Source organism: Electrona antarctica, assembly GCF_951216825.1.
Source record: "Electrona antarctica genome assembly, chromosome: 4".
NCBI lineage: Eukaryota > Metazoa > Chordata > Actinopteri > Myctophiformes > Myctophidae > Electrona > Electrona antarctica.
Window position 1 is genome coordinate 46,561,193 of NC_136809.1, and position 14,941 is coordinate 46,576,133.

General features: G+C 43.7%; 1 protein-coding gene across 4 annotated transcripts in view; it reads left to right on the forward strand.

The window, feature by feature from the left end:
- apbb2b (amyloid beta (A4) precursor protein-binding, family B, member 2b) overlaps positions 1–14,941 on the forward strand; it is a 94,045-nt gene that overhangs the window by 47,658 nt on the left and 31,446 nt on the right. For 3 of the 4 annotated variants that reach the window (XM_079500382.1, XM_079500384.1, XM_079500383.1), the window contains exons 8-12: positions 389–457; positions 1,219–1,263; positions 2,108–2,193; positions 3,455–3,521; positions 14,672–14,818. In XM_079500382.1, the coding sequence (XP_079356508.1) occupies positions 389–457; positions 1,219–1,263; positions 2,108–2,193; positions 3,455–3,521; positions 14,672–14,818 (414 nt within the window). The remainder of the gene's footprint in view (positions 1–388; positions 458–1,218; positions 1,264–2,107; positions 2,194–3,454; positions 3,522–14,671; positions 14,819–14,941) is intronic. The other variant, XM_079500385.1, reaches the window with a different exon arrangement.

The following is a 14,941-nucleotide window of genomic DNA, read 5'->3' on the forward strand; positions in this document are numbered from 1 at the left end:
AATTAACTAATTAGCTTATATGACTTGAGATTTCAGCTGTAGGTGAACTCTGACCCTTGTGTATAAATTGACTTGAATTCACTTGATGTGAATGCTCTGATGAAGGCTGCATAGCCGAAACGCGTAAGCGTTCCTTTTTGGTGTGTGCCAATAAAGAAATGGAAATGTGAGTAAGCCTTATTTATTTATTTTTTGGCATTTTCAGCTTAATTTGACAGTTACAGTAGAGAGACAGGAAGGGAGAGACAGAGAGAGAGGGGGGGATCACATGCAGCAAAGGGCCTCGGGTCAGAATCAAAGGACTCTTAGCCTTTACAGCTGGGCTCTCTCTGAACCACCACTACACCAATCCTTACCTTATCTTCTCTCTCTCTCTGTCCGTCTGTAGCCTCGCTCGTCCTCTCTGCTGGGCTTGCCCGACCAAGAGTACCGTTCTCAGCACCAAGATGAAGACAAGGTAACACAGTGAGAATGTCTTTCTAGTGTCTGCAAACCCCTTTCCTCGCTCCAATCTCCTCCAGTAGCCCTTTATCCTTCTATGTCTCCCGTCACTGCATTTAGACTTAACAGTTTGTGTGGGTGTGCTGCGTGTGGTATACTATGGACATGTTGTATTCCTGCATATGTGCATATTTCGTGTAGTGTAGCAACCGTATGTGTGTGTGTCTATATATGTACGTGAGTGTTCTCTGGTTATATATATATATATATATATATATATGTGTGTGTGTAAATGCTATTCCTCTTCTACTAAATCCAGAATCAGCAGATGATTCTCAGTGGCCTGGCTGACCTTCAATAAGAGCAAACTGCAGTATAGAAAACATTTTGACATTTTTAAACTCATCTAGACTGTTAGATATTGTATTCAGTTGAGCAATGTTTTCACTGGACTGCTTCTTATTGAAACAGGCAACAGTAGGAGGGAGTAAGCTAACAGCCTTGTCCTTCCCCTCTCTCTCTCTCCTTCCCTCCCTCCCTCCCTTCCTCCCATTGCACCTTGACACCCAAACCTTGACCCCTCACTGTGTGTGTGTGTGTGTGTGTGTGTGTGTGTGTGTGTGTGTGTGTGTGTGTGTGTGTGTGTGTGTGTGTGTGTGTGTGTGTGTGTGTGTGTGTGTGTGTGTGTGTGTGTGTGTGTGTGTGTGTCTGTGTCTGTGTGCGTGCGCGATTGTGTGCACATGCGTGTGTGTGTTTTAATGATGTGTTAAGAAACAGGTGTGGAGTGATTATGGCGGAAAGATTGATAGTGAGGTTTGGAAGGCAAGTATAACCTGCCTAATGTCAATCTTATCTGTCCATGATGTAACTTTAGCCAGTCCGTTTGCGTGCATCTGGGTTATAAAATCACTGCCTGAGCAAAAGCATGTGTGGCTGATGCTTTCACAGCACCTGCACCATCTAGTCACTGGTGTATTTAACTGCAGCAAGAGATTCATTTCGTCAAATGTGTCCATCAGTGCTGGCATGGATAGTTTCAGTTCTATCTCTAAGTGTGTGTGTGTGCGTGTGTGTGTGTGCGTGCATGTGTACCTACCTGTGTACGAGTGCTCGTGGCTCGATGTTTCTAAAATGTTTTTCTCTCCTTGATGTATCCTCCTTTTGTTTTTGTTATTACTATGTAGTTGATGCTCTCTTGTTGTGTTTTGCTGTTTCTTGTTTTATTTTTGCTCTTACTGTAAAGCACTTTGAACTGCACTCGTTGTATGAAATGTGCTATATAAATAAAGATTGATTGATTGATTGATTGATGTAGCATGCCCCATCCCATGTAACCCACCGACATATTGGCTCCGTTCAGCAAGGACACTGGCCTGCATTTGGACGCATGCTTACAGTACCATAATATTTGGTTTCTGCTGTGTTTGTGGGAGAGTGTTCTGGCTCGGTGTCATTTCAAGCTGAGGCGTTTGCCAGGTGTTTTGCTGTGAGGGATTTCTTGTGGTCAGTGGATGCTCTCTGAAGAGGTCCTCTCTGTGTGTGTGTGTGTGTGTGTGTGTGTGTGTGTGTGTGTGTGTGTGTGTGTGTGTGTGTGTGTGTGTGTGTGTGTGTGTGTGTGTGTGTGTGTGTGTGGGGGTGTGTGTGGGGGTGTGTTTGTGTGTGTCAGGCTCTGCAGGCCGCCACAGTGAACCCTGATCCTAGCCTGAAGGAGTTCGAAGGAGCCACACTTCGCTATGCGTCGCTCAAGCTACGGTGAGACGACGCACGCACGCACCACTGTCCTTTTGTTGCTTCACTTTTCCCCTGTTATTCAAATAACCACTTCTGTGTTCTATCCTTCCATCCTGGGTGTGAGGGGGAGGGAGGGAGGTAGGGAGGTAGGGAGGGAGGGAGGGAGGGACGGAGGGAGGCAGTGTGAGAGTAGCCTGGCATGGCCAGACTACTATCACTGCGTAGATATTAGTCCGGGTGTTCGGTGTGGAAGATTTATTTCCAAGGGGCGGTTACAAACAGATTCCAACGTCACAGCAAAAAAATAAAAAATAACATTGAATATCTCTGATTGGTCACCCACAACTCTGGGGTGAGCGAAATGTAATTCAAACTGAGGAGTGCCAGACCAATCTTTTCTTTTAGTCCCCCTGTGGCAGATTTGTCTGGTTTCCAGGCTAGAGAGAGAGAGCCATGCAATAACCCGGACCAATGCTGGGCCGCTGACACCTGAACATGCTGATCAACGTGCTGTGAAGCGATGCGTTGTCAGCGCAACATAGCCTTTATTACTGCTAAAGCGTGTGTGTGTGTGTGTGTGTGTGTGTGTGTGTGTGTGTGTGTGTGTGTGTGTGTGTGTGTGTGTGTGTGTGTGTGTGTGTGTGTGTGTGTGTGTGTGTGTGTGTGTGTGGGTGGATCAGTGGTTTTCAACCCGTGGTCCTCAGCTAAATGATGGAGTGTTGGTAACCAAATGGAGCTTTGTTAGGTCTTTTGAGAGTGTAAAATGATTTCTTTGGGCTCTCAAGAGTGGAATCATTGTTAAACATCTGCATTACTTAATTTACAAGAAGTCTACACACAATTAGAATGTAAAATGATTGTTACTTTGATCTCTTTCGGTACCAACATCAATACAGCATGGAATTGTGGACAAAATCTTATCCCATGACAACAACATTCTTTAGTTTTGGGTATTAGAAGCTAAATCTCATCAAATGGTGGTTCGTGGTGACTCGAATGACGAAAACAAATAATGGGCCTTGTTGTGAAAATGGTTGAAAACCACTGAAATAGATAACCAGTATGAGACATAATAAATAAGATCAAACGGAGCGGGAAGTGAACTCATAAAATCAGGAAGTGTGTGAATGTTTTCTCAGTTGCCTCCAGTCTTTGTGCTGAAACACATGCGGCTGATGACAGGATGCTACTACAGTAGTTAACACAAGCAGTAATTAGACTCCTCCGCCAGCCCTCTACCCTGTAGGCTAAAATCTGTTCCCCCTCCCCCCGTTCCCGCCAGAAACCCCCTGCCGATGGAGGAGGACGACTCCCTCAGCAATATCAACAACAGGGATTCAGAGACCAAGGTAAGCAAATTGTCCTCTGTAAAGTAAAAAAACAAACAAAAAAAAACTCAAAATTGTACCCAAGTACAATACTTTACACAGTTAACTTTACACCAGTGGTTCCCAAACTTTTTAGCTCGAGACCCAAAAGAGAGATTAGATTAGATTAGATTAGTTTTGCCCAGGACCCAAAATAGTGAAAATAGCAGATCTACAAGCGCACAACGCACACGTTGCGAGCTTGTAGATCGGCTATTTTCACTACTTCTTAATTATTATTATTTATTTAAGTAATTTCTTAGATTTGTTTGTTTGTTTTTAAAAAATACAAAAATAAGATTTTTTGTGTGGCCTTTATTGATAGTATCAAGTGGAGATTGACAGGAAAGAGGGAGAGAGAGAAGGGGAGAGACATGCAGCAAAGGTCGTCATGAATGGGACTCAAACTCGTGACGCGCTGTCAGGCCAAAGCCTGTGGCATGCGCCTGGACCACATGGCCCCATGTTTGTTTAAAATGTATACAAATAATAATCTACACCAGTAGAGTGTCCTTGAGTGGGTTCCAAATGGCACCGTACAGGTGTGTGTTACTCTGAGAGTTATGGGGGTCCTTGAAATCAAAAAGCTTAAGAACCACTGTACACTAAACGGAACAGAGCCTTAATTGGTATCATCGGTAACACCTGTGAAGGAAGTAGGGAAGGGTCCCATGCAAGTTGTTTCCAGAAGGACGTGTGTGCATACTGTAGACTAGAGCCTATTCAGCACAGACCTGTCCATACTGTAGACTAGAGCCTATTCAGCACAGACCTGTCCATGATGTCCATACTGTAGACTAGAGCCTATTCAGCACAGACCTGTCCATACTGTAGACTAGAGCCTATTCAGCACAGACCTGTCCATGATGTCCATACTGTAGACTAGAGCCTATTCAGCACAGACCTGTCCATACTGTAGACTAGAGCCTATTCAACACAGACCTGTCCATGATGTCCATACTGTAGACTAGAGCCTATTCAGCACAGACTTGTCCATACTGTAGACTAGAGCCTATTCAGCACAGACCTGTCCATGATGTCCATACTGTAGACTAGAGCCTATTCAGCACAGACCTGTCCATACTGTAGACTAGAGCCTATTCAACACAGACCTGTCCATGATGTCCATACTGTAGACTAGAGCCTATTCAGCACAGACTTGTCCATACTGTAGACTAGAGCCTATTCAGCACAGACCTGTCCATGATGTCCATACTGTAGACTAGAGCCTATTCAGCACAGACCTGTCCATACTGTAGACTAGAGCCTATTCAACACAGACCTGTCCATGATGTCCATACTGTAGACTAGAGCCTATTCAACACAGACCTGTCCATGATGTCCATACTGTAGACTAGAGCCTATTCAGCACAGACCAGTCCATGATGTCCATACTGTAGACTAGAGCCTATTCAACACAGACCTGTCCATGATGTCCATACTGTAGACTAGAGCCTATTCAGCACAGACCAGTCCATGATGTCCATACTGTAGACTAGAGCCTATTCAGCACAGACCTGTCCATGATGTCCTTACTGTAGACTAGAGCCTATTCAACACAGACCTGTCCATGATGTCCTTACTGTAGACTAGAGCCTATTCAACACAGACCTGTCCATGATGTCCTTACTGTAGACTAGAGCCTATTCAACACAGACCTGTCCATGATGTCCATACTGTAGACTAGAGCCTATTCAACACAGACCTGTCCATACTGTAGACTAGAGCCTATTCAACACAGACCTGTCCATGATGTCATACTGTAGACTAGAGCCTATTCAACACAGACCTGTCCATGATGTCATACTGTAGACTAGAGCCTATTCAACACAGACCTGTCCATGATGTCATACTGTAGACTAGAGCCTATTCAACACAGACCTGTCCATGATGTCATACTGTAGACTAGAGCCTGTTCAGCACAGACCTGCATGATGTCCATACTGTAGACTAGAGCCTATTCAGCACAGACCTGCATGATGTCCATACTGTAGACTAGAGCCTATTCAGCACAGACCTGTCCATGATGTCCATACTGTAGACTAGAGCCTATTCAGCACAGACCTGTCCATGATGTCCATACTGTAGACTAGAGCCTATTCAGCACAGACCTGTCCATGATGTGAGCCACAGTCACTGTCGTAATCTTCATACGTCGCACTTATTTTATTCATAGTGACCCCAGAGGCCAAACCGATGCTGTTGTTTACTGCTCTGAGAGCGAAGGCAGAGCAAGTGGCTCTGGACTACCCTTTAGCCAAATTCCAATACCCAAAATAGCACTATAGTTATCATATAGCACTGACGAAGGTCAGTAAAAGCATGTCAAATAAAATAAATGATTTTTATCTTAAGTCTCGGTCTAAGGAGTTCTCCTTTATTTTTATACGGTGAGTGAGTCTTTTTCCGTCAGCTTTCCAATCGTGTAGACCAGTGGTTCCCACACTTTTTTATGTCAAGGACCCCCAAAATGAAAAGATATTCCGGGGACCAGTGATTCTCAACACGTTTAATTTCAAGGACCCCCAGTTTGACATGCATATTAGTGTACAGGTTCTCTGGAACCCCCAATTTATATTGTAAAATCAATGTCAAGTTAACTCTGTGTGTGTACAAATGGAAGCAAATGGACCCGAATGGGTCCATTTGCTTCCATTTGTACATTCTCAGAGTTACAGTCCCATAAGGGTCCATTTGGTTCCAAACTATCATTTAGCTGGGGACCCCCTGGAACTCCCTCAAGGACCCCTGGGGGTCCCCGGACCCCACTTTGGGAACCACTGGTGTAGACATCACATTAACGTGTCGGAACATAAATCATTGCGGTTTGTTTATTAGTAGAGTTCAACCTAGAGGTATTTCAATGTCACATATTTAAAGTCCTATTTTCACCGTAACACCACCGTGCAGGAGTGAGCGAGAGTGAGTGAGCGAGTGGCCGAGATTTGGGGTATTGGAATTTGGCTTTTGAAACGAGATCCTGTTATTTATCTCCCACCCAAAGCTCATGGTTTTTCTTCCAGAATAATGCTCAGTTCTCCACAGTTGTTCTTATCTATTCTCTAAAAACCGACTGTCAAACGTTGTGAAGTATAATTATCATTCCTATCACGGTCCTCTTCCCCCCCCCCATCACATTTTTGGTCCGTTTATATCCTCTGTCTGTTTGTGTACTGCTGGTTCTTTTGTTGAACATTGTGGGAGTCCTGTGTACTTTTCTGGAAGACATGCGACGATGCCCCTGTGTGGCCAGACTGAGAACTGCGGTTTCATGCCATACATTATTTTCTGGATTTCCGTAAAGTGGAACTTAAAACCAGTTAATTTACAACATGATAGTCGTGTCACATGGGGACCCACTGGCAGCAAGGAAGGTTCTCATTCCCAGCAGATAACGTATCGCTGTGAGGTTTACACTTTATGTAAATGAAGGAATCAAGAAATCAACAATCTAGCAGCTGGTATGCATTCTGTCCCTGTCATTCTGTTGAGTGGAAAAACCACACCAGATGGTGGTGAGGTTAAACTTCATTCCACACGGTTCTGTGTGTGTATCATTTTGTGCAGCGTTCGCATTGGATGGTCGAATAGATGAAATGTAGACATAGTCTAAAAGTCCAACAAACGTCATGAAGATAGCATGCCATCTTGGTGGCTTCATTTCTTTTTCTGTGTGTGTGTGTGTGTGTGTGTGTGTGTGTGTGTGTGTGTGTGTGTGTGTGTGTGTGTGTGTGTGTGTGTGTGTGTGTGTGTGTGTGTGTGTGTGTGTGTGTGTGTGTGTGTGTGTGTGTGTGTGTGTGTGTGTGTGTGTGTGTGTGTGTGTGTGTGTGTGTGTTTCCTGGCAGAGATGCACTGTACTATCCTTAGCAACCGTGACACTGACAGTTAGCAGACACACATGCAGAGCTTCTACCAGGGCGGGCGGACGCACGCATGCACGCACACAGGCACACACACAGGTTCTGTTCCACGCAAGGGCTGTGTAAACCATTGTTTCTCCAATTCTACAGTTACTTTGTAGATTATTGTTACAAAACATACATTAACCACTTCATGAACATATACATTTCGGCCATTTGAAAATAGCTGATCTACAAGCTCACAATACGTTGCGATGCATTGTGAGCTTGTAGATCTGCTATTTTCCGAAATATTTGTATACATTTGAAAACTTGAAATGAGACACAATGAGTGGTACTTTTGGTATTTTTATGCCAATACTTTTGTACTTTTACTCAAGTCATTTTTTTTATTCCAGACTTTTACTTCTATATTGCAGTAGGCCTATTCACCCCCAAAATGATATGCATTTGTTCCAGGGACCGCCCAGAAGCAAAGATTTTAGTTAAAAATGTTCGCTTTAAAATATGCATATTCCTACATCCTACATTCTACATTCCTCCACAATGTAACATTGCAGTATTGATACTTTTACTTAAGTAAACAATTGAGTACTTTTTCCACAAATGATACGTAGCTTGCGGAGTTAGTTTATTAGATTTACTCGAGGGGCTCATTCAGTGTTGTGCAAGACCCACATGTCACATGACAAAAATGCTCAATGTGCTATTGCAGATTGATTGGCCACTCTATTGAGCTGGCTCATTCTAGCGTCTTAGGGTAGGTAGGGTGTATTCTGTTTGTTGCCTAACTGCTACCACCTACTGGCTTGGGTTTGCCATGCACCCTCCTGCAGGCGCTTGGCAAAAGTGAAAGGTGTGTGTGTGTGTGTGTGTGTGTGTGTGTGTGTGTGTGTGTGTGTGTGTGTGTGCGTGTGTGTGTGTGTGTGCGTGTGCGTGTGCGTGTGCGCGCGCATGCGCGCGCGCCTCTCTTGGCACATCACCCTCAATCACCTTCAAATCAGCAGCGAGTAACATTCCTTTATAATTTATCATCATGTTCCAGTCTGTAGCCCAGCCTGCAGTAGTGCAGAGCCATAGAGTAAGACAGAGTTATGACAACTCTGTTCTCTTCATGGGGCCAGTCCAATGGCGGCTCTTCTACATAGACTTCTATTGGTCACTTCATGGGGCCAGTCCAATGGCGGCTCTCCTACATATAGATAGTATAGACTTCTATTGGCGAAGAGCATAGCAAACAGTGACAAGTCCTGGACCGGAAGTAGGCAGAAATGCATTGGACTCAGGCAACAGCCCAGCTTTAATGTTCTTAAATCCCTTTATTTTAGATTGTTTTTTAGTACTAGTACAACATAAACTTTACAGAGACTGGTTGTTGTTACTGGTCAATACTTTAAAACAGTTGTCATGTTGCACACATGCCTACAATTGCTCTTATTTGCGCCGCCCTCGTTGAAAACAATGCATTTCCAACTCCAGCTTGTCCAGGGGGTGCAGATCTGTCTTAACATTTCATTTGTTTTAATTATGTCACACTGGTTGGTAGTCTATACTTTTTGTTTTAGATAATATGAAGTTGAGTGAGATGCTGAACTGCACTCAGTGTGTCGTGGGCATTACCTCTTTTGGAACAGGGCTGCCTGCAGCAGTTTGACTGAAAGTTTAATGAGCTCTCTCTGTGTCCCGCTCTCTCACTCACTCTGTGTCTCGCTCTCCTTTTTCCTCTTGGTAGCTCCATCTGTTTCTGTCTGGCCTGATTCATTCCCTGTGTATCTCATCAGTCTGTAGAGTGCAGGTGTGTTCAAAATAATGAATTATTGATGCAGACTGTCAAAGCCCTGACCGTGGAGAAATATTGGTGTAATAGTCGGGTGGAAATTCAGAAAAAAGGGCCTTCTATAAGGAGGTTAGAGGTATTTAGGGGTAAAAGTGGGGAGGCCAGGCCATTTTACATAATTCAAGACTGCTGAATAAAAAAAACATGGTTCCCAAGTGACATTTTGAGTTTTTGACCTAATTTGCATAACAAAATGGCTGCCAATTTTGAACTATTTATTCAATAACTCTGAAACAAGGCAAGCAAAACTGCCAAATAAAGTGTCTATAGCTATGTTCTGAGGGTTAGACAATATGATTACAGCATTTTTTATGTAATTTGTGCTAAGCCTATTCCTAAATATCCAAATTAGTGGCCACCATTACAGAAAACGTTTTCAACGTACCGTATCTGTATATTTGGCATCCCTAGCAGATCTAATATAGAAATGTATATGATCTGATGTACAATTCCTGTAATTAGTGGTAAGCTTACTCCTAAATATGCAAATTAGAGGCCACCATTACAGAAAATGGTTTAGTACTCAAAGGGGTCACCATGCACCCCCTTAATTTATTTTTACTCTATTTTTACCATCATTAGGACATATAAAATATAGATTTAGATGATACCATGTACAAATCATGGGCAAAGTAAAGTATAAATTAGGCCCCTGGTGGCCCCAAACACATTGAAGTCAATGGCGTGACATTCCAGACTGATAGTCTGGAACGGATGGATTTCCGCTTTGTAGAACTCACCCCCAGAATGAGTTACAGCCACATAAGTACTGTACTGTACTGTACTGTACTGGGGGCCACATGCGGCCCCCACCTTCACTTAATGCGGCCCTCAGGTTAATGTCAGAATACTGATATTATTGGTTTCAGCTGTTTACAATTCCACAGCATGCAAACATGACCCGCTGTAATTACTTCAGTCTAAATTAGTAGCTCAATGCTCAACAAAAGTATAATTAAAGGCACAAAATATAAAAAATTCAAGATTTCAATTCGAACATAGCAAAAATAGCCGATCTACAAGCTCAAAACGTGTCGCAGCACAACGCGTTTTGAGCTTGTAGATCGGCTATTTTTGCTACGACAGCAATATATGGCCCTATAGGGAGTGAGTATGGAAATATAGTGGCCCTCTCCATCGTCAAAGTTGCCCACCCCTGCGTTAGAGTACAGTACTGAGTGCAGTTTGGCATCCCAGGACCCCCAGAGAGTGACATAATTCCATCCTTTATCAATTTAGTGAGTCGCAAGGATGCAGAATGCAGGCTATTTGCATCACAACCTTTAGTTCAACTCGGAGTACCGTTGAGGTAACCTGACTCCGCCAGATGGGGCAGCAGAGAGTACACTGGGTTCCCCCCTCCTACTCCCATCTGGGAACTCTCAGGCAGACTTGATGCCCGGCCACAAAACGGCCTGGCCAATCAGCAGCAGCTAGAGGCGGGATAGCTGCTGCTGATTGGCCAGGCCGTTTTGTGGCCGGGCATCAAGTCTGCCTGAGAGTTCCCAGATGGGAGCAGGAGGGGGGACTCTCTGCTGCCCCATCTGGCGGAGTCAGGTTACCGTTGAGGGGCAGGCCATCACATACGAGGATATGAAAACCAAGACAGAGAGTGGTTCCTGGGCCAGTTTATAGGAAGCGGAAGTCCCCTGAAAATATGATGTTCCATAGACTTAAATGTATTCACCAATAATAAATACATTTACATAAATACAAGTCTATGGAACATCGTATTTTTAGGGGACTTGTATTCCTGGCCAGGAGGCTGCTAGAGCTCTGTGAATAGTGTCCCTGAGAGCTGCTGGTGACCCAATAGTTTCTGATAAAGGCCTTCTGTAAGAAGGTAGAGGCATTTGGGGGTAAACATTGGGAACTATTTAACGTAATTCATTCATCTGAAAATCGGAGCTGAATCTGAAAAACATGGTTCCCAAGCAAAACAAAATGTTTTTTAACCACAATTACAGGAAACAGTTTCGTACTCAAAGGGGTCCACACGCACCCCCTTATTTTATTTTATTTTCTACTATTTTTTGGCATCCATAGGACATCTACCCGAGTCATTTGTCCTGCACCTGGACTAATTAATATGGGATTGGATGTGCATGCATATCTCTTCTGTTGGAAGGAGACAGAACCCTTATCAAGGCTCATGGTGACTCATGGTTACAAAGAAGTGAAACCCTCATCGGAGCCCTGGGGGTGGGTCTACAAAGCAGAAATCCCCATGATAGTCTATTAATGGAATCACTCCATTGACTTTGATGTGTTTGCGGTCACCAGGGGCCTAATTTTCATTACTTTGCCCTTGATTTTTACATGGTATCATCTAAATCTGTATTTTATATGTCCTAAGGATGCCAAAAATAGAGATAAGTAGAATAAAATAAAATAAGGGGGGTGCATGTGGACCCCTTTGAGTACTAAACCATTTTCTGTAATGGTGGCCTCTAATTTGCATATTTAGGAATATGGCAATATGCTTACCACTAATTACATTACAAATACCTTCCACACATTGTCTGACCCTCAGAACATAGATATGTACACTTTATTTGTCATTGTCTCCACCAGGCCGAAGGCATGGGGAGAGAGTCTGTTTTGCACTCCGTCCGTGTGTGTGTCCGTCCTTCCGTCCGTCTGTTACCAGCTAATCTCTGGCACCGTTAACCCGGTCGATGCCAAACTTTGCACACACACTCCCTGGATGCCAACGATGAACCTCTGCCCCACATTTTCCAGAACGGCCTGTTATAGCGCCACCATGAGGCAGCTTTTCACATTTTTTACCGAAAACTGCACCGATCTGCGTGAAACGTTGCATGCACACTCCCTAGAGGCCAAGGACAAACCTTTGACCTGCATTTTCCGCATCTGCCTTTTATAGCGCCACCAGGAGGCCGACTTTTGTAAAACACATTTTTTGATATTATTCCAGATTCTGTCCAAAAATCTCACAAATCGTTACACAGTATCTCTATGGTCATGTGCTCAAGTCGGATCTGTCCGATATTTCATATTCCATCCTAATTGGCTATAATTGGCTTTCAAAGTTTGCAAGATTGCCCCGTTTTGAACAAAAGCCTCAAATCATGAACGCAGCGTGCAATTTACGTGAAATCTTTCTCACATTTTCTTACTAAGGCTGAGGAATATATCCCACCCTTTTCACATTGGCCTGTTATAGCGCCACCAACAGGTTGAATTTAGCAAAACCCATTTTTGGAACAAAATGCAAAATGCCTCAAATCATCCAATTGCCATCAAAGGCGTATGAAGAAATGGCACCCTTTTCACATTGGCCTATTATAGCACCACCAGGAGGCCACAACCTGACCTGCCCTGGTGGAGACCTGTGCCCCGAGGAGCACTTTTTCTAGTTTTTGCTTGCTTTGTGCAGCTATTTTCTTATGCAAATTAGAAGGTCTGGGAACCCTTGAATTAGGTAAAATGGCCTGGTTCCCCACTTTTACCCCCAAATGCCTCTAAAAATCACATTTATCACAAATCCCACCAGTATATAAGGACTGAAGGAAGTATTTGTATGTTTTTTTTATTCCTTGGTCTTTGTGTTTTTTTTCCAATTCCACCCCTCAATAAAGTTGTTTTTACTTACTTATTCTTCGGGTACTCCGAAAAGCACTATATACATTTGGGATATTATTAGTGCTTAGTTGCGTGGCAGTGTTTCGCCCCCAAAATAGCAGATCTACAAGTTCACGACATGCCGCGCTGCTGCATGCGACGGCATGTTGTGAGCTTGTGCAGTAGATCAGATGTCTGGTGCTTTGCACACAACCAAGTATAAATCAGGTATGAGAGCGAACCAGGTTTGGGACGTGGGTGGTAGAATCATAAACACTGCTACAGGCAAGACGATAACTCGACGGTGACTAATTCAAAACAAAGAGCAGCTGTCTCTCTTACTGCCAACTACAATGCGCTACTTAATCGGGTTTCACTGACAAAATGCCTCTCTACAACAAGTGACAAATGAGCAGGTGCAGAACCACTGATATATAGGAAGAGATTATATTTTTGGAAGTAAAGTGTTTGGAACGTCTGCATTGTTGTTGTTGTTGTTATCCCTGGCACTCCCCGGCAGGCCTGCGCCAGAGTTCCATAACCCATTCAGGCCTGACGTTGAAAAAAAAAAAAAAAAAAAAGTTTTCTAAACCATGACAATTTTCTGAAAGATTTGAGGCACATTTTAACGATTTTTCAAAAATAGCAGACCTACAAGCTCATAGCGCGCCACTCGGTGGCGCGCTATGAGCTTGTAGATCTGCTATTTTTCAATAGCTAAATTATAACATAATGTATGTAAACACCAAAAGGGATTCCCGCCCAAAATGGGTTAAGAGCCTTTTGTACTCCATATAACTGAGTTATAGTGACATGCAGAATTATTTGCATGAAAAAAAATGCAAGTCGATTTATGTTGGTTTGGTGAATGTGTGTTCAATATGTTGCAATAAATAGCGTTTTTTTGGGGAGGGGGTGTATGTCGTGCGGTGTCTTGTATGCTCCTATATGGGCTGGCCGGCGCAGCCACCTTTTGCTGCAAGACAATATAATAAAAAAAATCAATCATCGTTAAAGGCAGTCGCTTGCATATGCAACTCTGCAAATCTGCAGCAGTAATGTCAGTAAAGACGCTCGTCTGGAAAGTGAAGATGAAGTTGTAGCCGCCAGGAGGCGAGAAGAACACTGACATCATGCAGCAGGCCAACCTTTATACCCTAAGGATGGTAGATGGTAAGGAGGGTAGATGGTAAGGATGGTAGATGGGATCAAAAAGACTTTCCTACACTGGGGTGTAACTCCTTCTCCTTCTCTCACCTTTTATTATCCCAGTCCAATTTGTGCGTCTGTCTTTCTGGTGAATTATTTTCAGCCTCGTCGGTCTCAGGTGTGATCCAGTGCCGTAGGTAGCAGAAACTATCGACTTCAAAAGATTTTGGATGAAAAATACATGCTGCCTATCGGGCACTTTCATTCAAGGCACCAGAGTGCCTTGAAAAGTGTTACTTTTCAGGATTCAAATGCAAAAGTAGCAGTTTCGAGCTTGTATATATCTGCTACTTTTGATGCTTTTGGGTGGCCCTGCAGTGTGATGAAGTAGGGCATAATAATACATTTTATATAGCACTTTTCTAAGTACTCAAATTCACTTTACAAAACAGAATAAAGTAAAAAATAACCTCAAAATGTGCACATCATAGGTTTCTGCCTGACAGCAATATCGTTGCTTTCAATTGGTGGCACCAGGGGGGCTTCGAAAACGACTAGCAATGCGAACGCAATGCCTTGTATAACTATTGAAACACACAGGAAACGTTGACCTTTCATCCCCGTTGAAAAGTCAACTAGAATAAACACAGTTTGTGTATGTGTGGATGTATGAACAAGTGTCATGTCGTCCCACATTGCAGTGTTTCGCGGTACGCTCCCTGGGCTGGGTGGAGATGGCCGAGGACGACCTGGCGCCGGGCAAGAGCAGCGTGGCCGTCAACAATTGCATCCGACAGCTGTCCTACTGCAAGAACGACATCCGCGACACCGTGGGCATCTGGGGAGAGGTAAGCGAGAGAGAGAGAGAGAGGCTGCATGGGACTGCCATCCATGTCCATTATGCATGTACTAGCCTCGGTACCCAGGCTTTTATTTCCGTTTGCTACGGCTCAAAAAATTAAAGCCGTGAG